This window comes from Curcuma longa, chromosome 7 (genome assembly GCF_044706935.1).
Source record: "Curcuma longa cultivar G26 ecotype Majalengka, Jawa Barat chromosome 7, ITB_CL_G26_1.1, whole genome shotgun sequence".
NCBI lineage: Eukaryota > Viridiplantae > Streptophyta > Magnoliopsida > Zingiberales > Zingiberaceae > Curcuma > Curcuma longa.
In genome coordinates, this window is record NC_133867.1 from 7,309,367 (window position 1) to 7,329,804 (window position 20,438).

The 20,438-nt window shown below is 39.1% G+C and overlaps 4 protein-coding genes and 1 pseudogene across 4 annotated transcripts; all 5 read left to right on the forward strand.

The window, feature by feature from the left end:
- The first annotated feature begins 104 nt into the window (after positions 1-104).
- LOC141832238 (ferredoxin--NADP reductase, embryo isozyme, chloroplastic-like) lies at positions 105-3,541 on the forward strand. Its single transcript, XM_074719731.1, has 6 exons — positions 105-172; positions 310-366; positions 1,346-1,684; positions 2,161-2,380; positions 2,686-2,929; positions 3,009-3,541. The coding sequence occupies exons 1-6, from the start codon at positions 146-148 to the stop codon at positions 3,265-3,267; spliced, it is 1,146 nt and encodes a 381-aa protein (XP_074575832.1). The 5' UTR covers positions 105-145; the 3' UTR covers positions 3,268-3,541.
- A 576-nt stretch (positions 3,542-4,117) lies between these two features.
- LOC141832270 (histone-binding protein MSI1-like) lies at positions 4,118-8,685 on the forward strand. Its single transcript, XM_074719764.1, has 6 exons — positions 4,118-4,557; positions 5,098-5,424; positions 6,077-6,226; positions 7,011-7,135; positions 7,233-7,328; positions 8,246-8,685. The coding sequence occupies exons 1-6, from the start codon at positions 4,213-4,215 to the stop codon at positions 8,472-8,474; spliced, it is 1,272 nt and encodes a 423-aa protein (XP_074575865.1). The 5' UTR covers positions 4,118-4,212; the 3' UTR covers positions 8,475-8,685.
- Positions 8,686-11,010: 2,325 nt separating this feature from the next.
- On the forward strand, positions 11,011-15,662 carry LOC141832563 (LRR receptor-like serine/threonine-protein kinase GHR1). Its single transcript, XM_074720052.1, is given in 4 exon segments — positions 11,011-12,383; positions 13,365-14,393; positions 14,396-14,857; positions 15,004-15,662. Coding segments are annotated over 4 exon segments (3,213 nt in total). The 5' UTR covers positions 11,011-11,320.
- A 574-nt stretch (positions 15,663-16,236) lies between these two features.
- On the forward strand, positions 16,237-20,040 carry LOC141831924 (DEAD-box ATP-dependent RNA helicase 53, mitochondrial-like). The gene is made up of 7 exons (XM_074719346.1): positions 16,237-16,650; positions 17,038-17,165; positions 17,335-17,743; positions 18,319-18,417; positions 18,533-18,757; positions 19,436-19,597; positions 19,919-20,040. Exons 1-7 carry the CDS (start codon positions 16,237-16,239, stop codon positions 19,940-19,942), a joined length of 1,461 nt encoding a protein of 486 aa, XP_074575447.1. The 3' UTR covers positions 19,943-20,040.
- LOC141832564 (uncharacterized) lies at positions 19,944-20,438 on the forward strand (annotated as a pseudogene).

A 20,438-nucleotide genomic window follows, 5' to 3' on the forward strand; every position in this document is an offset into this window, starting at 1 on the left:
TTCGCCAGCTTCAGAGACGAGGGGGTTTCCGTAAATGATTCTCAGTGCGTTTCGCTGAGTATTTAATAGCGATAGGCAAGGGTTGGGTCGCCTGCTCGCCCCCTTCTCCTTCCCAAAGCAAGCGGAGATCTCCACAAATCTCGTGATGATGGCGCACGCTCTAGGATCTATGGTATGCGATCTTCTCCGTGGAGTTGCTTTTTCATCCCTCGAATCTTAGGCTTTGATCTCCTTCTAGTTGTTTACTGTGTTGTTTTCATGCTATTCTGAGAGTTTGGGCTACTGTCTGATGATTTGAGTCTTTGGTAGGCACCCGTCTCTGCATCAATCATGCCAGATGCATCGTTGAGGAAGGCCGGATTGAAGGTGAAGCTCGATGCCATCGAGTTTAATGTTCCTTAAGTGTTTTTTTCCTTCCTTTTTACTGTTTGTTAGTTATTTTTTGTCCGTTGCTGAGTTGGATAACTAGAGTACCTAAATCTACCTTTAAACGTGAGATGGACGGCTTGAGATAATATTTTCAAGATAGTAACTTGGTTTAGTCCTTGTTGGGAAAAGGCTGGCTCATGATCTTTTTATTGGTTGCTAGGAATTGGGTTTGGTTGGTTGGACTAGGATTGAATCTTTATTGGGAATTTTAAGTATTTAACTTTTCCATCAAAATGGGGCTTCTTGCTTGTAGTTGGGAAACTGGCACTTCTCATCTTTATTTATTCAATTGATTGCTCAGCTCCATTCCTGGCTTATCATTCTGTTAGCATCTAATACAAAAAAACCCCAAAAGGTCAATAGGTAATTGAACTCACTGTTTTAGTCTGAAGATGGTATTGGTAAAAGTACCTTTGAGGGATTTATACTGGAACGAGATAATCTTGATTAGTTTCTGTAACTGAGATGCTAACAGTTGGTAACATGATTCTCACAGCTACATTTGGTACCTTGATCTTTTCAGCGTTAGCTATGGATATCTATACAAAATCCTGCTGCTATGTTTGACAGTTTACAGCATACTTCTTAAATTTATATTTTTCGTTTTTTTTTTGTTTTTTGCTTTCACAATTGATGATTGTTATCTTATTTATGCAAATCCTGCTACTATGTCGGGTTGTTGAATAATGTACATATTGCTTCTTATAAGTAGTAAGTTCTGCCTTAGCCTGCAGCTAAAAAAAAAATGCCCTAGAATACTTGGTCGCCTTTTTTGCAGTTTGTTTTCAACTCATAGTTGTGACACCAATTTAACATGGAACTCTGACGTCTTAGATATTTGATGATTCAACCTTATATATTTTGAAGTTCAGTTGATTTTGCATGTCAACTAAACTGACTTGTTTTATCTATTCAGGTTCAAAATAGGCTTAGCTTTGACAATAAATTATGGATGCCATTACCATCAGTAAACTTGAAAAGGCGACAAGCATCCACACAATATCAGTGCAAAGTGGTAGCTATGTCTGTCCAACAAACTGCCAAAAACAAAGTTCCAGTTCAGCCCTTGGAATATGATAATGCTAAAGAGCCGCCTCTTAACCTATACAAGCCCAAGGAACCATATACAGCAACAATTGTCTCAGTTGAGAGGCTGGTGGGTCCAAATGCACCTGGTGAGACATGCCATATTGTGATTGATCATGGAGGCAACGTGCCTTATTGGGAAGGTCAAAGCTACGGTGTTATTCCTCCTGTACGTGTTATTTTTGGTACTTAGATTTCATGAGACTGTGTATAAATATGCCTTCTATCTTTAGTTTTTATTTTCCAAATACCTGAAAGTAAAATTCAGTTCACAATGGATATTTGTCTTCCACATATTTTCTTCTGTTTCTGTCTTTCTGCTGATTTTTCCGTTGTTAAGCATTCATCAACTATATTGTTGTTTCCAAATATAAATGTTCGATGAATATTTTTTCCATCATCTAATACACAAGATACCTCTTGATGTAGTGATTCATATTCATGGATTTGATTATTTTTGGATCCCTCCTTTTAGATAGTAAACAAAACAGCAAATTAACAACTTTGGGAGCTGTCACCATAGTCCTCCACTGTGTGGATTTTACTAAATTATGCTTTTTTTTCCTTTATAGGCATAAAGCCCTTGAATTTCTGTAGCTGTTCACTGTTATCTAATTCTCTTATTTGGTCTATTCATCTCTTTAGGGTGAGAACCCGAAGAAGCCAGGGAATCCCAACAATGTCCGTCTCTACTCAATTGCATCAACGAGATATGGTGACTCATTTGATGGAAAGACAGCCAGTTTATGTGTCAGACGTGCTGTCTATTACGATCCTGAGACTGGAAAGGAGGACCCTTCAAAGAAGGGTGTCTGCAGCAATTTTCTGTGTGATGCAAAGCCAGGTGACAAGATTCAGCTAACAGGTATGATGTGATCGTGTACTTCTGTATCTATTAATTAACTACGACATGTGCAACTTCATGTAAACGTTGGAGAATAATTCTGCAAACACAAGATTGACAGAAAGCTCACCAGTTTCATGTTGAAAAGTATAGGACCTAGATCGAACTTGTTACTCCTAGTAGATTCTTTCCATTGGGATTTATACTAGCCGAAATTGTGTAGTATAGTACTTTAACCCAGTTATGTTTTCAGGATGAGTCAATGCAGGACTCTTTCTATCCTCCCTCTCTCTCTTACTGAACAATTTTTTATGAACAATTTGCAGGTCCCTCTGGTAAAATCATGCTGCTTCCAGAAGATAACCCAAATGCAACTCATATCATGATTGCCACTGGGACTGGAGTTGCTCCATTCCGTGGATATCTTCGCCGCATGTTCATGGAAGATGTAACTTCCTCATATAAGTTTGGCGGTCTTGCATGGCTTTTCTTAGGGGTTGCGAACGCAGACAGCCTTCTCTATGATGATGAGTTCAACAACTATCTAAAAAACTACCCCGATAACTTCAGGTAGCTGGACCATCCTTTGAATCATATCATCTTTGAATTCTTTATGGCTCCTTAATCTTTGGTACTTAATTTTTGTTAGATATGACAAAGCACTCAGCAGGGAGCAGAAGAACAAGAGCGGCGGAAAGATGTATGTTCAAGACAAGATCGAGGAATACAGTGATGAAATCTTCAAGCTTTTAGACGAAGGCGCACACATCTACTTCTGTGGTTTGAAAGGAATGATGCCTGGGATTCAAGATACTCTAAAGAGAGTTGCCGAGCAAAGGGGAGAGAGCTGGGATGCCAAGCTCTCCCAGCTGAAGAAGAACAAACAATGGCACGTTGAGGTTTACTAGGCAAAGTTAAGGTCATCGTCGTTCCGTAGCATAGTTTCTTGATTGTGTGCTTTCTCATTCGCTATCTGTCTAATGTTGTGTTTCCTTCACTAAATAGGAACACAAATTCATCTATTAGCAGATTATTACAATTTTTTTTTTCAGATTTATGAGAGAAACTCTGATGTGGAAAGAAATAAGCTCTAAGAGTTGCTAAACGATCAGTGTTCCTCAAATGTTGTTTGGTAGATCGGTGTGTACTCAATCTTTTAGTGAATTCTTGTATTCTGATTAATCAATTGGCAAGCAATGTCTGCCTATCTCATTCATTGTTTTCTTTTTCTATAATTATTTATAAAGAGATAAATTAGAAAATTACAATTATCATTATAGCAATGGTATTATTTTAATTTCATCGAGATTCGATCCTTGTTTATTGTAATAAGTCTATTTTATAGTAATCAACTCAATCATATCTTATATCCCGAGATACTGATGTGAATACTTCATTACATTTTATAATCGGTTCTGAGATTAGTTTGTGTTTAATTAAAATTATTTAAATTTTCACTTTAGAAAAGAAACAGACATTAATTATAGTATCTATCTTGTAAAAGGTTCTATTATATTATAGATTAATGCTAATTATTTGTAATTGGTCTCCTTTTCTTATAATTTTTTATTTAACTTATGCATAATTCATATGTTATATTATTATTAATATTTTTTTCACGCTTTTAAACAATTCGACAGAGATTTGTTGCTATTTGCGGAAACATCGCTTACGTTTGCAAATTAACAAAATACCCCCTCGCCATCGCTATATTTTTACCTTCGAAGCCTCTCCCCTTCTTTAAACCCTAATCTCCTTTCTCATCGCCTTCGGTTTACGTCAAATACTCTGAGCAAGCGCAGATCCCCCTTCGCGCCCTCAAGGAGGGGGGAGGGAGTGGAGGCGAAGGTGGAATGGCGAAGGACGAGGAGGAGTTTCGGGGTGAGCTGGAGGAGCGTTTGATCAATGAGGAGTACAAGATATGGAAGAAGAACACGCCCTTCCTGTACGACCTGGTGATCACTCACGCCCTCGAGTGGCCCTCCCTCACAGTGCAGTGGCTCCCCGACCGCGACGAACCCGCCGGGAAGGACTACTCCGTGCAGAAGATGATCCTCGGTACTCACACCTCCGACAACGAGCCCAACTACCTCATGCTCGCGCAGGTCCAGCTCCCGCTCGAGGATGCCGAGTACGATGCACGCCAGTACGATGGCGAGCACGGCGAGATTGGCGGCTTTGGCAGCGCCGGAGGAAAGGTGCTTTTTTTTGTTCCATATCCACCGCTCTCTTTTAATAACAGTTTGTTCTTATCGTTTGCCTTCTCGTGATTGTTAGGTTCTAAACTTTTGACGCATAATTGTTAAATTTTGATGTTGTAATTGATGCCGTTATTAACAATACATTTGGTTTTTTTTGGTCTATCTTTATTTGTTTATATTTTTTCCGGCGTTCGGGCCATCGTCGTTCTTGCTCAGCGTATATGTTATGTGGGTACTTACAGGTTGAGTGTTCACTTATTCTTCATTCTCCCCCCTTTGTTCTTCTCTTTTTGGCTATTTTTAACGAAGTGGTTTTCAAGAATTAGCTTATATATACTTGACCATTCACTAGGTTTGAATGCTATGTGAAGTATGAAGAATTTTAGATCGATTTCCCAAGGCAATATAATTATTACATAATTTTTAGAATGGGATATCAGTGAGGCTGTCATCTGGATGTGGTTTTTACTGCTACAATGCATGATAATGTTTCTGATTCTACTTACACGAAATTTTTATTTCTGCTATTGCATCCAGGTGCAAATTGTTCAGCAAATAAATCATGATGGCGAGGTTAATCGAGCTCGCTATATGCCTCAGAATCCCTTCATAATTGCAACGAAGACTGTTAGTGCTGAAGTTTATGTTTTTGACTACAGCAAACATCCATCGAAGCCTCCACTTGACGGTGCATGCAATCCTGATTTGAGGTTGAGGGGTCACAATTCTGAAGGATATGGTTTATCCTGGAGCCAGTTTAAGCAAGGGCACCTATTGAGTGGTTCTGATGATGCTCAAATTTGTCTGTGGGACATTAATGCTGCTCCTAAAAATAAAACACTTGATGCTCTTCAGATTTTTAAGGTTATAGTTTCAGGTTTTCATAATTAGTTTTATTCTTATGGTTGTTTTTTATTGTTTATGTTTCCTGTGAATATCATCATTTTATTTTCTGATGGTTTTCACTTTAATTTATATGGTTTCTAAACCATAGTGTATAAAACTTCATCTTAAATTGGGCAGTAAGATTCAGTTCAAAAAAATTTTTGCAACGCATTATCATATATGGATGAGTTTAGAGGCATAACTATGAATTTCATGGAACAAGTGAGCCTTCTTTTGTATATATCTGCCTGAATAAGCAAGCTTGTCTTTCTGCATTTCTTCCAGTTATTTGTCTTTCATCTCTTAGTTTTGGGCGTGTTTTGAGAGAACTATGACATTTTCTTGAATGTTAGAGACGTATAATGTCTATGTTGACTCTCTTCTAAGTTGGGATATATGCTGCTAACACCAGTTTGCTGAGCAATCTAAGGTACCATCTTCAAGATTTTCTCAACATTCTTGTTGTGCTTAGCAACTGCAAAACCTGAGTTTTCAAGAAACATCTGTTGAAACTTGAAGAGACCAAAGTTAGGCATTTTCATCATTGTTTATTTTGTTCACTGCTGAGGGCTTGATTGATTACTTATCAGTGGGTGTTGATTCCTGAATGATTTTAATACTCTTACTTTAGGTGCATGATGGTGTCGTTGAGGATGTTGCATGGCATTTAAGGCACGAGTATTATTTTGGTTCTGTTGGGGATGATCATTATCTTCTACTTTGGGATCTTCGAACAACAAATAATAAGCCAGTGAAATCTGTTGTTGCTCATCAAGGTGAGGTGAGTATGTTGGGCCAAAAGGGTGATAATTATTTCCTTTTCATGAATTTTCTAATTTTTTAAATTAGTTTTTGGCTGCAATCAGATCCTCTGTTCTAGTCAGCCTGATGCTCTCAGTCTAGAGTCCATGTAGCATTTTATCACACTGAAAATTACAAAGGGAAATTATCCTTTAGTTTTTTGTCCGTGTATATATACGATGAAACTCTTAACATCTGAATATGCGATAACAGTTTGCTACTTTTATGCCAATGAATGTTATGGAAATTAGATCTTACTATACAGTCTTTTATTTGAAAATCGTCTGTAGATACAAAAAAAATACTTCTAAATTACACTTGAGTTTGCATATGAACAAAATATTGATGATTTGGAAGGGATGGACAGGAAATAATTGAATATCCATCATTATAATCTTCTTTTCATGCATTCTTGTTGTCCCTACACTCCACTGCTATATTTTCCTACTTTTGTGTTTTTTTATCAAGAATTTTATATTTATTTCTCACTGATCTGTGGTTGCAATTGGCTAATTGCTTGAGTATGTGCTCAGTGTATTGACAGCTTAGATCAGGACACAGTTTAAGGATGGAGGATCAGTTGACAAAGGCTTGTAGATTTTGTTTTACTGAAAAATATTCCATTATTTTCTTATCTTCCAGAGATAATATCTCGACTAGTAAAGTGATGAAGCAACTGAGAAATGCATCAGTTGTACCTTTTCAACTTTTGTCAAACTATTGAAACTTGCTAGACATGAGAACTGAATGATTACTCATGGCAGGTAAACTGCTTAGCATTCAATCCTTTGAACGAGTGGATTGTTGCAACTGGATCTACTGATAAAACTGTCAAGTTATTTGATCTTCGTAAGCTTGAAACTGCTCTGCACACACTAGACTGCCACAAGTATGCCACTTTTTTAGCACACATTTATTTAGTGTGTTATAAGTTTTTTTAATCTTGTGTGGACAATTGCAAGTTCATGTTGTTGTATCATAACCAGAGAGGAGGTTTTCCAAGTTGGCTGGAGCCCAAAGAATGAGACTATTCTAGCATCATGCTGTCTAGGTAGGCGGCTCATGGTGTGGGATCTAAGCAGGTATTTAAATGCTTTAACTACATACACAGAAATTATTAGATGCTTTTATCTGTTTGAAACTATTCTGTTACTTTCAATTGTTAATTTGCATTCTCTCTCGCATGTTCCACCTTCATATATATTGAATAAACTTCGTGTCAATATTGTCACAACCTTCTTAGATGAGAAAAGGACCTGGCTACCTAGATGTGAGAACCAACATTAATTTGTCTCAAAGCCCAAAGATGCTTATGGCCAAGTAGATAATATTGCACTCATGTAAACTTATAAAACTTTCTTTTAGTCGATATTTCATTATGTGACATTAAATACCCATTAATTTGTCTGGACAAGACATTCTCTGCTGTATAAGACTCAATGTCCCCATTAAGACTCAAAAGCTAACTCGTAGCCTATAATCACCCTTGAACAGCAATATGTGAGGTCTAATGTCATCAAAATGTGAGGTCTAGTGGTAGCTACACCATCACATAGAGTAACTTTTTTGCCACCTCATTGTATGTAAGATTAGATATATCAATTGTCATGACTCGCATAGATGAGAGAATTGAGTCATTAACTTGTCTGGTCGAACCATTGGCCTAAAAATGTTTAATATCAAGTTAATACTAACACACATCTAAATATACAAAAGCTTCTTTGAAACATTCATTGTCCTTAAAAATCTTGCAAAATGCATGTTTGTGAGGTTTAAAACTATCATTATAGTAACAGAATCCATATGTATATTCTCTTGATAGCTCATGCACGCCTTAATCTGTCTTGGGGGAAAAGTTGATGATGAATGTGCTTTGTAGTTCTGTGTAGCTCACAACTTGTTGACAATGTGGTCAACCTTTGCAACTCATTTTCCTCAAAATCTCACAAAATGCACGTTTGATAATATCAGCGCTTGAAAGTTGTCAGTATTGTGATAGGATTGACGAGGAACAGACGCCAGAAGATGCTGCCGATGGCCCCTCAGAGTTGCTGTTCATCCATGGTGGCCACACAAGCAAGATCTCCGATTTCTCATGGAACTCCTGCGAAGATTGGATCGTCGCCAGTGTCGCTGAAGATAACATCCTCCAAATATGGCAGATGGCAGAGAACATTTACCACGATGACGAAGATTTGCTAGGGGAGGAGACTCCAAAATCTTCTTAGCTACATAAACACCAATTATGTCCAGAAGTGAAAAAAAAAAAAGATTGGAGAAGTAAATCTATCTTAATCTAATATCCTCCAAATGTGCTTGTATTGTCAGATCTTTGTTGGTAAGCAGATGTTTTTGCTTTGGACAGTCGATTCAATTTAAGTTGGTGTTACTTCATCCAAGTTAAACTGATTTGTCCATGCGCCTGGTTTCTTCTTTAAATCTCTCTGGTGTGTATTTATTACCTCTCACGCCCGTTTCATCATGTTTTTCTTTTGTTCTTTTCTCGTCCTTGATATCTAATTTGTCTTCTCGATTGCTATTGTCTGGAAACCATCTGTTCTACCATGTAGCGTAAAGATACTGATGTCCTTTTCCTGTAAATCAAATGGTGCTCTCAGAGCTGTTTGTCATCTATAAAATACTTATTGATGACATGATTTATGTTTCCTGAGCAGTATTTCTCTCTACTTAACACTAGTCGTTTCCCTCATTACATGTTTGAACAGGCAAGTTACTTTGCAGATCCTTTACCTGTGGAGCTTCTTCCCACCATCCCTGTTTATGGTAATTTGCTCTCAACAGGTATTTACGCTGGTGAAGTAGAAGATTATGTTCGACAAGCTTTGGTCTTTGCAAGCCAGAATTTCAGTGAAATAGTTGAAGTAGTTGGAGAAATATGTGCATACTTGTGCGACAATGGGACTGCATTCAGTCTATTTATCTCTGACTGCGGCACAAAGGTATTTTTGTTTCCTCAGGTGATAGCTTCTTATCATCATTCTACTTATCGAATGTGTTCATTCTTTCAATGCCATTTGATGAATAGCAAATTTTCTGCAAATAATGCAAGGCCTTATAAAATTGCTAAAAAGTTTCTTTTGACATTATAAGAATTAGTTTCAATCCACATATACAGCACACTAAACCAAATCTCTTCGATTAAAGTTACTAAGAGGAGGTTTTATGGTTTCCTGGATCTACTTCCATGCAGGTTCATGCGCCATTTAAGTGCCAAACTTTCGACCTGGGAATGCGGAGGTTATTTCATCTACAACAAACAATCTGATTTTAACCATGTTACCGCAGCATCCAAGTTCATGCTTTGAAGCTGCTCAAGTCTGGGCCATGGTTCAACTGCTACCTTCTCATCTTTCACTTTGTTCATAATATGATTGAGAATTGTCACTAAGACTAAACCCTGTATGCCACAGCCTATCTTATCGTAAGACGTTCATAATTTCAAGTGTGTGTTTTATTTAGACGTAAACACACAGGGTAATTTCTTATTTCCCTGGAAGTGGAACTCGAAGTCAGCCTACTTTGTTGCTACTTAATAATATCCTGCCATTCTAAGCCTTGATCATCATATCCCTGGAGCCATCAATCACTTGAGCATTTTAAGCCTTGATGTGCTGTGATCTGTCAGGAAATTGTCTTCAAATACTACTTCAGGAACCACATTTTGATCTAAAATGATCTCAAGGTGAGGAAACTCCTCCTGTGCACTAATCTTTGGATCCCATTTTTTTGAGACAGGTCGAGTCACGTACGTCAGTAAAATGCCTTGCACTGCCATGCATGTCCTTTCTCTTTCAAGTTAAGTAAGTTTGTTCGAATCTGCTGACGACTCTGTATCATCGTGTTCAGTGCTACTACTACTACACCAGCTTAAAAAAGGTCAGTGAAACAATTTAAGAACATTTAAGCTCTTATTCTAATGTTACCTCTCTACTTGTTATTTAATGAATAACTTGGACTCATTCTTTTGCAGGCGCATTTAGTGCTTGAATGGCATGCTTCAGAGTCGAGCAGAATCCTATGCACTTGGGGTTTGATTATTGATACGAAAAAAAGTAGTCTTCACTTCCACCTAAGAAGAGAAACCATCAAAATAATAAAATCCATGCATCTTAACTAACTTGGATCCAACAAAGGACACGAGAATCTTTCTTTGAGCTCCGTCCCTTCTCTTTGACCATCTGTCTATCTATTTCATTACATCTCATTTATTCATTCAGATCCTTCAGCCCTGCGTGTTTCACATGTTTTTAAAACAATATTCTTGATTTCTCTTAATTTACAGTTTCTTGTCTCTTGGTCAGAACTATCTTTGGCGTGTGGATCTGCCTCCGTTAATTGCTTAAGTGGATCTGATAGGCGGTTGGCGTCCGCGAGGCGCGTGTTTCCTTTTTGGCGGGTATAGTAAGTGAGATATACATCCCATGCCACAACGAGAGTGCTCTGCGCCACTGCACGAAGAAGTCCGCAGACGCACACAGGCAAGCACAGCGACGACCTCTGTGCTCTCATCATCGGGGAGAACCCACTCCGTCACTCTAGGATCAGGCTTCCTTCCTCATTGCAACTTCCGTCCTTCGTTCTTCCCCTTCCTCTGTTTTTCTTCCATTTATTTTTGGATATTTATCCCAGTTGCTGCTTTTTTTTGTTATTCTGGTGAGGATATGTCCCGCAACATGATTGCTGCGGATTGGCGAAGCTTTTCTTTGGTTTTTTTTGGCCAATTCACGGTAGTGTAGCTAGGGCTTTGAATGTGCCCCGTTTCCTTGTTGTAGTTGAAGAAAAGTCGAGTTCTTCGTTTTTTAGCTGCTAACGTCTTTGTTTCCCTCGAAAAGCCGCTATCTTTGTTGCTCGTGACTGGAATCTTTGCAAAAGCTGCCTTTGATATGATCTAATCGCTCTCGGAGGAGCGTGCTTCTGTGTTGGATGGTTGATCTCACCTACTATACCAAGTTGAGACAGCGCAGGTCAATTTGGGTGAAGCAGCAGCCAATAGGGGTTTACAAGTTCTTTAGTTCTGCTTGTCTGTTTCAGTTCTGCCAGTGGTTGAAGATAAATGGATCTCCTCGTAAGAATTTCTGTATTGCTTCTCCTTGTTATTCCTTGCTTCGGGCAGCTTCCTTCACCGGATATCCTGGCGCTTCTGGCGTTCAAGAAAGGTATAACACATGATCCCACCGGATACGTCGTCGGTTCCTGGAATGAGGAGTCCATCGACTCCAATGGCTGCCCAGTGTCTTGGAATGGTATTGTCTGTAATGGTGGGAATGTGGTAGGTGTTCTTCTTGATAACCATGGTATTTCTGGCTACGCTGATCTGTCTGTCTTTGCTAACCTGACCATGCTTTTGAAGCTCTCCATGGCAAATAATAACTTTTCTGGTAGCTTGCCTGACAGCATCTGTGATCTGAAGAACTTGGAGCATCTTGACATTGCCAAGAATGCCTTCTGGGGGGAGTTACCGGTAGGTCTTGGGAAGCTTCACAGCTTGCAGAACTTATCCTTGGCTGGAAACGAATTCACAGGATCTTTGCCCGACACCATTGGCGGATTGACTTCTATCAAGTCTCTTGATTTGAGCCGCAATTCTCTATCTGGTCCTTTGCCTGCTACTCTGACAGGTCTCAATAACTTGGTTGCTTTGAATCTGTCCTACAATGCTTTTAGTAAAAACATTCCATCTGGGTTGGAACTGATTAACACTCTGGAGTCAGTTGATCTTAGCTGGAACCAGCTTGATGGTAGTGTCGATTGGAACTTCCTTATGCAATCATCTAGTGTTATCCATGTTGATTTCAGTGGGAACTTGCTTACTTCCACCCCCAGGGAGTTGAAGTCTTTGTCAGATATCTCGGAGGCAATCAAGTATTTACATCTCAGCAACAACAAATTGACTGGATCACTGATTGGAGTTGGGATTTCTACTTTTGGGAGCTTGAAGGTGTTGGATTTAAGTTCCAATCAGTTAAATGGTGAGCTGCCTGGGTTTAATTATGTATATGATCTGGAGGATCTGAGGTTAGGGAATAATGGATTTAGTGGTTTCTTACCTGGTGGACTTCTCAAAGGTGACACTTTGGTTTTACACGAATTGGATTTGAGTGCAAACAACCTATCAGGTCTGTGCTACTTTGTCTGTATAAGAGCTATTTGTACCACACTACTTGAGGATTTCCTTTCATTTTCTATGATAATCACCCTCTCTGAAATTTTTATTATCAGTTGTGACTCATGACTAATAAATCTCCATCAAACAAGAATGGGGCAGGTATTGTCTGAGTAGTAGAAGACTTTCTTTTTTTGCTATTCTTGTTTGATAAGGTTGACTTCAGAAGATGAGGGTGAAGGATATATTTAGCTATTATGTTTTTTTTCTTGTTCGTTAGATAGTTGGACTGCTTGCATTTGTTGGATAGGGTTAACTTGATAAGTATGTGTGTGAAGGATAGTTTAACATTACGTTGCTTTTCTTATTCACTCTGAGTTTATCTGGCTGATGACTTCAGTGTCTTGTTGCTATTCCTTTGGTTGTGCTAATGATGTTGTGTGATTATTTAATTGCACATTGATGGTATAAAAAATAGTTGAACGAGCAAGTGTTTCTTTCATCAAAGTATATTTTCACCTGTTTAAAAAATGAATCCTGCAAAGAATCAGCAAGCTGTAGCACCTCTGTAAATAATTGACACTTAAAAAGGGCTTTTGTCCGTAGCATATTTCTCCTGTCAGAATGGTACTGCTTCATATTTACTAATTATTTGTTTTGTTTTATTCATTGGTATACCACATGTCTTTTTGAAAATTTTTGGAGATTCAGCAAATGTCTATCAAATCAGTCTCCTGAAAGTTAACGGTACTTTGTAGCTGACTACCAGTTACTGAGTGGAGTTTTTATCAACTAATTTACCAATAAGTTAGTTTGATGACCATTTCCTCCGTTCTGGTTTACACTCTTAACGAAAAACTGAATGATATTTCTGACAGGATAAACATATTATTTCTATGATTTCATTTTTCTCTTCTTCTCATCTTCAAGCTTTAAGGTGCACTACTATTCATATTTCATTTACTGACTAACAAATTGGTTTTGTGTATCACAGGACATATTAATATGATCACCTCAACAAGTTTGCAAATCCTTAATCTTTCTTCTAATGCTCTTTTCGGTGAACTTCCAGTGGTGCAAGGAACCTGTTCAGTGCTTGATCTATCAAACAATCAGTTTACTGGCAATTTATCACTTGTTGCTAAGTGGGGAAATGACCTCAAGTATATTGACCTTAGCCGAAATCAACTGACAGGGCACATACCAGATATAACCTCGCAGTTTCTTCTACTTAGTTATCTTAACCTTTCTCATAATTCTTTGATAGATGATCTCCCTGCTGTTCTCATTCAGTACCCGAAACTTACCATGTTGGATCTCAGTTTCAATAAGCTTGAGGGAACTATTCTAAATGACCTACTAAGCTCCTCCACATTGCGCGAGCTTCATCTTCAGAACAATATGTTTTATGGCAATATCACTTTGTCGTCGTCTTTTTCCAACCAGTCCAATCTTCGTGTGTTTGATATATCAGCTAACAGATTTGATGGTAGTTTTCCTGAAAGCCTTGGGTCGTTGACTACACTCCGAGTCCTAGATATTTCTGCAAACAATTTTTCTGGTGTATTATCACCTGTTTTCACAAAACTCTCCTCTCTCACTTCCCTTGATATCTCCCTTAACCATTTCTCTGGTTCTTTGCCATCAACACTGCCTGATACACTTGTATACTTCAATTGTTCATACAATGACCTATCAGGAACAGTTTCAGAAAACCTTAGAAAGTTCCCGGAGTCTTCATTCCATCCAGGTAATTCCAGATTAGAGTTTCCAAGTATTCCACCTGGATCTGGTAGTTCTTCGTTGGAGAATCGTGATCACAAATCAGTCAAAACTTTTGTCATTGCCGGGGTTATCACTGCTTGTGTAGTGGCTGCAGTTATCCTGATCCTCTTGGCTATTGCCATGCGCTATATGAGAGCTTCCAGGGGATCTGGATCAGATAAGGTTTCTGACAAGAATCATCATAAGCGAAGCAAAAGTAGAGAATCTGGTGGGTCACTTGTATCTGCCGAAGACCTGATTACTCCCGAAAAGGTTCTTCGTCAGAGATACTCGATCCTGATGAGAAAATGGCTGTGGTTTCGTGGCCACCAGATTCCAGCAACATGTATACTCAAGAAAATCTTGGAAGACTGGATGTACGTTCGCCAGATCGGTTGGCTGGTGATTTACATTTTCTGGATGAATCCATAATCCTGACTCCAGATGAATTATCTAGGGCACCTGCCGTAGTGCTGGGAAGGAGCAGTCATGGAACTTCTTATAGAGCAACCCTGGACAATGGAGTTTACTTGACAGTGAAATGGCTTAGGGAAGGAGTGGCAAAACAGAAGAAGGAATTCGCTAAAGAGGCGAAGAAATTCGCAAACATCAGGCATCCTAATGTGGTGGGATTGCATGGATACTACTGGGGGCCGACCCAGCATGAGAAGCTTCTCTTGTCAGATTATGTCGCGCCGGGAAGCCTTGCCGGCTTCGTTTATGGTATGTCTACTCCTGTCTCATGTGCATCTCTACTTGTTCAGATCCCATATTTATTGTGTTTGTGCATCTCTATTGTTAAAGAACCGCCCAATTAGTTTTCAAAAATGTACATATATGGTTTTTGCTTGATGTTCTTTGCAATTCAGACCGGCCAGGACGGAAAGCACCCCTGTTAACATGGGCTCAGCGTCTCAAAATTGCTGTCGACGTTGCACGCGGCCTGAACTATCTCCATTTCGACCGAGCCACCCCGCACGGCAATCTCAAAGCCTCCAACATACTACTTGACGGCCTGGACCTCAATGCACGCGTTGCCGATTACTGCCTCCATCGCCTGATCACTCAATCAGGCACAGTTGAGCAAATTCTGGATGCCGGGGTGCTGGGCTACCGCGCGCCTGAGCTGGCTGCATCCAAGAAGCCGTGCCCCTCCTTCAAGTCGGATGTCTATGCCTTTGGTGTGATTCTCTTGGAACTATTGACTGGTAGGTGTGCAGGGGATGTGGTCTCAGGAGAGGAAGGAGCAGTCGACCTTACCGATTGGGTAAGGTTACGGGTGGCAGAAGGGCGAGGAGGATCCAACTGCTTTGATCCAACAATGACAGCCGAAATGGCAAATCCAGTCGCAACCAAGGGGATGAATGAGATGCTCGGAGTCGCATTAAGGTGTATTCGGCCACTCTCCGAGCGACCGGGTATCAAGTCTGTGTACGAGGATCTCCATATGAAGCTTCATCCATATGAAGCTCTCTGGCAAATGCAATTTCTAGCCTCATCTCTGATGCGAGTTCTTGTTTGTTTGTGATTGTCGAAACGGATTCAATAGATGTAGGTAGTGTAGTTCTCGCTCGTTTGTTTAGAAAATAGCTGGAGTGGCGGCTGCCTGCTAATTTAAAGCCATGCTCACAAGTCAAATTTTGTAGATAATAATAATAAAAAGTAAATAATAAATAATAAAACAATGGACGTAGATAATAAAAAGATTACTTCATTTATTCAAGGAAATTATAAATGAAGGATCATCTACATTTCTCTTGAAAGTTTAATTTTTTTAATATTTGAGCATATACTCGAAATAAAACTAGACGGTGAAATTGCATTATACGTAGACAAAAGGTTTTATCGGATGACGAATAGAAAAGGTTAAAGCGAAGCTACGAGACATGGAGGATTCATTTTGGATTGGTTGGGATCGGTGGGCCCTTGCTGTTGACGAATAGGGAAGCGTGCATTCCTGTTTGGTAAATGGAATAAGATAGTTGGTTTCTAGCCATGGGACGTATAAATATCAGTAGTTTGTTTCGCTTGCTCTTCGCTCCGGGCGAAGCCTCTCCTCTTGACGACCAAAACCCTAGTGTCGCTGCCGTGTTAGCTTTGCGATGAGCTTCTTGTTCCGTAGGTCCATTTTGGCTGCCGCCTCGGCGTCGCGTCGTCGGTCCATTGCTGGTTTGGTCTCCTTCGAGTCGTGTCGCCTCCCACCGGTGATAACCGCGGAACCTGCCTTGGCATTGGCTGCTGGCGATGAAAGACGCTCATTTGGGGCTCATGGGAATCAAAATTTTGTTTTTTGTGGTCTCATCCGTAGGGAGTACCATTCGGCGCGTCCGGTGGGGTTCAAGGCTACTGATGTTGCGTCTGCTGAGTACGCCTTTGATGATTATTATGAAGAGGAGAAAGATAAAGGGGATTTTAAGATTGGCGAAGAGGGGCTAGAGATCGATAAACTGGGAATTTCGAAGGATATCGTGTCTCGGCTTGGAAGAAGGGGAATCACGAAACTTTTCCCTATGCAGGTATCAAGTGTTATTGTTCAAAATTTCATTTTGTTCTATTTTTAGGCGAACACACACACACACCTATTGTAAAATAGTCTAGAGAATTCTGCAAACTTTGAATCCCGGTGTGTCTGTGTGCCCTGCTGCTTTGAATTCTCTTGCACGGGAAGCTTATTAGCAGTGATCACCTGGAAGATGCAAAATATCATAATATTTGATATATTTGATAGAATTCTTGTGATATCACAAATTATGATGCATAAATTCTCAACTTGTTTGTTCCTGACATTTGTTAATCAACGTTTTACATCACTTTTTATTTCATTTTCTAGTGGCATTATAAATCTAACTGTGTTCTTACTGTTACATCACATTGTTTTTTTTTTTTTTTGGATATTTGATTAGAGAGCTGTTCTTGAACCTGCAATGCAAGGGAGGGATATGATTGGTCGCGCAAGGACAGGCACAGGGAAAACTCTTGCCTTTGGAATTCCGATCATGGATAAAATTTTACATTTTCAGGCCAAACATGGGTTAGTTCCTTATCCAGATGTTGATACTTCTCAACATATACATGGCCTTGAGCGCACATATATGTATATCCATATGCGTATGTTTTGTCGTATTCAATTCTTTCACAAAATTGCAATTTCAGTAATTTTTACAGCTGAGTAATTGCCATACCATGTTCTTTTTGTCTAGTCGTGGAAGAAACCCTTTGGCAATAGTACTGACACCAACCAGAGAACTTGCTCGACAAGTTGAGAAGGAGTTTCGAGAATCCTCCACTTTGGACACACTATGTGTCTATGGTGGCTCTCCAATTAACCAACAAATGAGGGCACTTGATTATGGCGTTGATGCTGTAGTTGGGACTCCTGGCCGGATTATTGATTTGCTGAATAGAGGCACCTTGAATTTATCTGAGATTCAATTTGTTGTCCTTGATGAAGCTGATCAAATGCTTAATGTTGGATTTGCTGAAGATGTCGAGAGAATTTTGGAAAAGATGCCTCCAAAACATCAAACTTTGATGTTCTCTGCAACTATGCCAACTTGGATTAGGAAACTCACACAAAAATTTCTAAACAATCCAGTTAGCATTGACCTTGTAAGTCCAACTCATATTTCAATACTATATTATTTTTAGTGTTTTGTTTGATAGAGCATCAAATTTTTGCATCTTCTTTTGCATGGTCATCATCTTTATTCTAATTGTTTGTACAAGGTTATTTCCTTTTGATACTGGAGGCATGTTGATAGTAGATTTCAGTTGAACAATCTCTGTCATTTTGATAGTATTTTTTTTAAAAAGTTTTTTTTGATGTAAATAAACCTTCCAATCCTAGATCACCTCACCACCCTTTATATCTTGTCAAATACTTTGAATATTGGCAAAATTTAAAACGGTGCAAGCAAGGTTACTCCATTTGCTTTAGGGAGTGGTTGAGAAGCTCATATTTCATTTTGCATAATGTTTTTTTTTTCCTTCTGTGAACATCAGTTCCTCATAGTCTTCTTTATCTTTGAGATTATGACAAATATAGCCATGGTTAGTTTGCTGCATTTTCATGGGTAAAAGATAGTTCATGTGAGTTGGATTTTATTTTCACTATTAGTTGGCTAAGTTGCTAATTCCTTTTCGTTTATCTAGAAAATTCCTTAAGCATGTATCTTCTCCTGTAGGTTGGTGATTCTGATCAGAAGTTAGCAGAAGGAATAACACTCTATTCTATCGTCTCAGAAACTTATACAAAACCATCAATTCTTGGGTCACTAATTAAAGTAAGTTATACACCAAATTGGCAACCCAGTCAACTCTTTAAAATTTAGTTACTTATTGAACCATGTCAGTTCAATTGATAGAATTGTAACTAACATCATTTTGATTTCCTTGTAGGAACATGCTAAAGGAGGTAAATGCATAGTATTCACACAAACAAAACGTGATGCAGATAGGTTAGCTTATTCTATGGGTCGGAGCTTTAGATGTGAGGCCCTCCATGGTGACATTGCGCAAAATCAGAGGGAAAAGACACTTGCTGGATTTCGTGATGGTCGCTTTAATATTTTAATAGCTACTGATGTTGCTGCTCGTGGTTTGGATATTCCAAATGTTGATCTGGTTCACATCTTTCTTTCTTCACTTGTTACTCTAGTGGCTTGCTAATGCATCATAGCAACTGTTCTGAACGTACCTTCTTGAAAGATTTTCAAATGTGCATCTAGTTTACATACCACATTCTCGTGTGAAAATTCATATACGGGTAGGGTTGCTAGTTGGTGGAGCCTCTACATAGATGCCATACTTCGATTGAAAATTGTGTTTGACATAGTTTCAGTTAATCGTTGAGCTTTTAGGCTAATGATTTTGACACAATTGCAGTTATCGACTGTGTCAGCACTGATGTCGATACCTGCTTTATTCAACTCTTGCTCATATCATAGTATTACTAAATTGATTTAGGATTTTATATAATTTGTATACAGAATCTACTTTCACAGAGTTACTGGTGGATACATCCCTGATTTTTGGATGACTAACTCTTAGTTGATTGCGACAACAATCTTTCTCTCTTCTATCGTTACTCAAATAATTATGTGATGGCATGTCGGAAATATGTTTTGGTGTATAAGCAATAATTATGCTGACTTAATAGCCCTGACATTACTTGATGTAAACCTATGGTTTGATCTCTTTCTGAGCTTTGATTCTTTATGACTCTTAGGATTTTTGTTGTTTTTCCTTTTATGGAATATTTCAATAGAATTTTTATCAACCATTGCTTCCTTCTTTGGCCAGGTGATACATTACGAGGTTCCAAACACTTCTGAACTATTTGTTCATAGATCTGGCCTAACTGGACGAGCAGGCAAAAAGGGAAGTGCAATTCTGATTCATTCAAATGAGCAAAATCGTCTTGTTAGAGGCATTGAAAGAGAGTTAGGATGCAGATTTATTGAGGTAAATTACTAGTACTTGTGAGTTTTCCTGCCTCAGGATTACAGTTTAATTTTGCTTGTTAATGATACCTTCAAAAATTAGAATTTAGAGAGGGAAATCCTGGAACAATAAAAAACTGTTGATTAATAGAATTAAAAACTTAATGAATTGGTAGCTGCTTTGCTACCAATTCATTAAGTTATTTTTAATAAAAATTTTCGTATTTCTGCTTAGTGTGTATAAACTGGCATCAGCACTCTTTTTGAGTAGAAAATGAAAATAAAATTGCTTCGTTTAATTGAGTTGACTTCACTCATGTGTAATCTTCATTTTAATCTTCAGCTTCCAAAGATTGATTACAGTTGAGGGCGGGGGAGAAGACATGTCTAATGTCCCGGGCGGTGGTCGTTTCGATTCTTATGCAAGTGGCTGAATGGGTGGCTCTGGTTTTGGTCGCAGTGGAAGTTATGGCAATTCCAGTTATGAGCGTTTTCGTGGTTTCAGCAGGTGTGACAGGTTTGGAGGCCCTGATTCTGGGTTTGGTTCCTATGGTGGGTCAGATTCAGGTTCATCATGTACGTTTGGCGGTTCCAGTTTTGGTTGATCAGGTAGTTCAGGTTCAGGGCGGCTCGATGATTCCAGCTTGAGTAACTCTGATGGTTTCAGAAACTCCACCTCAGGGCGCTCTGGCAATTTCAGGAACTTTGGTGGTTCCAGCTCTGGCCGTTCTGGTGGTTTCGGAAACTCTGGTTCGGGCCGTGTTAGTGATTCTGGATCTGACTTTAGCAGTTTTGGTGGAGGCTCTAGCAAGGCTGACGGTGACAGTGGCTGGCCTGGAAGGCCTTACACGAGTTCAGATTAG

Coding starts and splice junctions, on each gene's coding strand:
- LOC141832238 (XM_074719731.1), top strand. CDS start 146: ATGATGGCGCACGCTCTAGGATCTATG. Junction 1,685..2,160: donor GCTACGGTGTTATTCCTCCT/GTACGTGTTATT, acceptor TCATCTCTTTAG/GGTGAGAACCCGAAGAAGCC. Junction 2,381..2,685: donor TGACAAGATTCAGCTAACAG/GTATGATGTGAT, acceptor AACAATTTGCAG/GTCCCTCTGGTAAAATCATG.
- LOC141832270 (XM_074719764.1), top strand. CDS start 4,213: ATGGCGAAGGACGAGGAGGAGTTTCGGGGTGAGCTGGAGGAGCGTTTG. Junction 4,558..5,097: donor TTGGCAGCGCCGGAGGAAAG/GTGCTTTTTTTT, acceptor TATTGCATCCAG/GTGCAAATTGTTCAGCAAAT. Junction 6,227..7,010: donor TTGTTGCTCATCAAGGTGAG/GTGAGTATGTTG, acceptor TACTCATGGCAG/GTAAACTGCTTAGCATTCAA.
- LOC141831924 (XM_074719346.1), top strand. CDS start 16,237: ATGAGCTTCTTGTTCCGTAGGTCCATTTTGGCTGCCGCCTCGGCGTCG. Junction 17,744..18,318: donor ATCCAGTTAGCATTGACCTT/GTAAGTCCAACT, acceptor CTTCTCCTGTAG/GTTGGTGATTCTGATCAGAA. Junction 18,758..19,435: donor ATATTCCAAATGTTGATCTG/GTTCACATCTTT, acceptor TTCTTTGGCCAG/GTGATACATTACGAGGTTCC.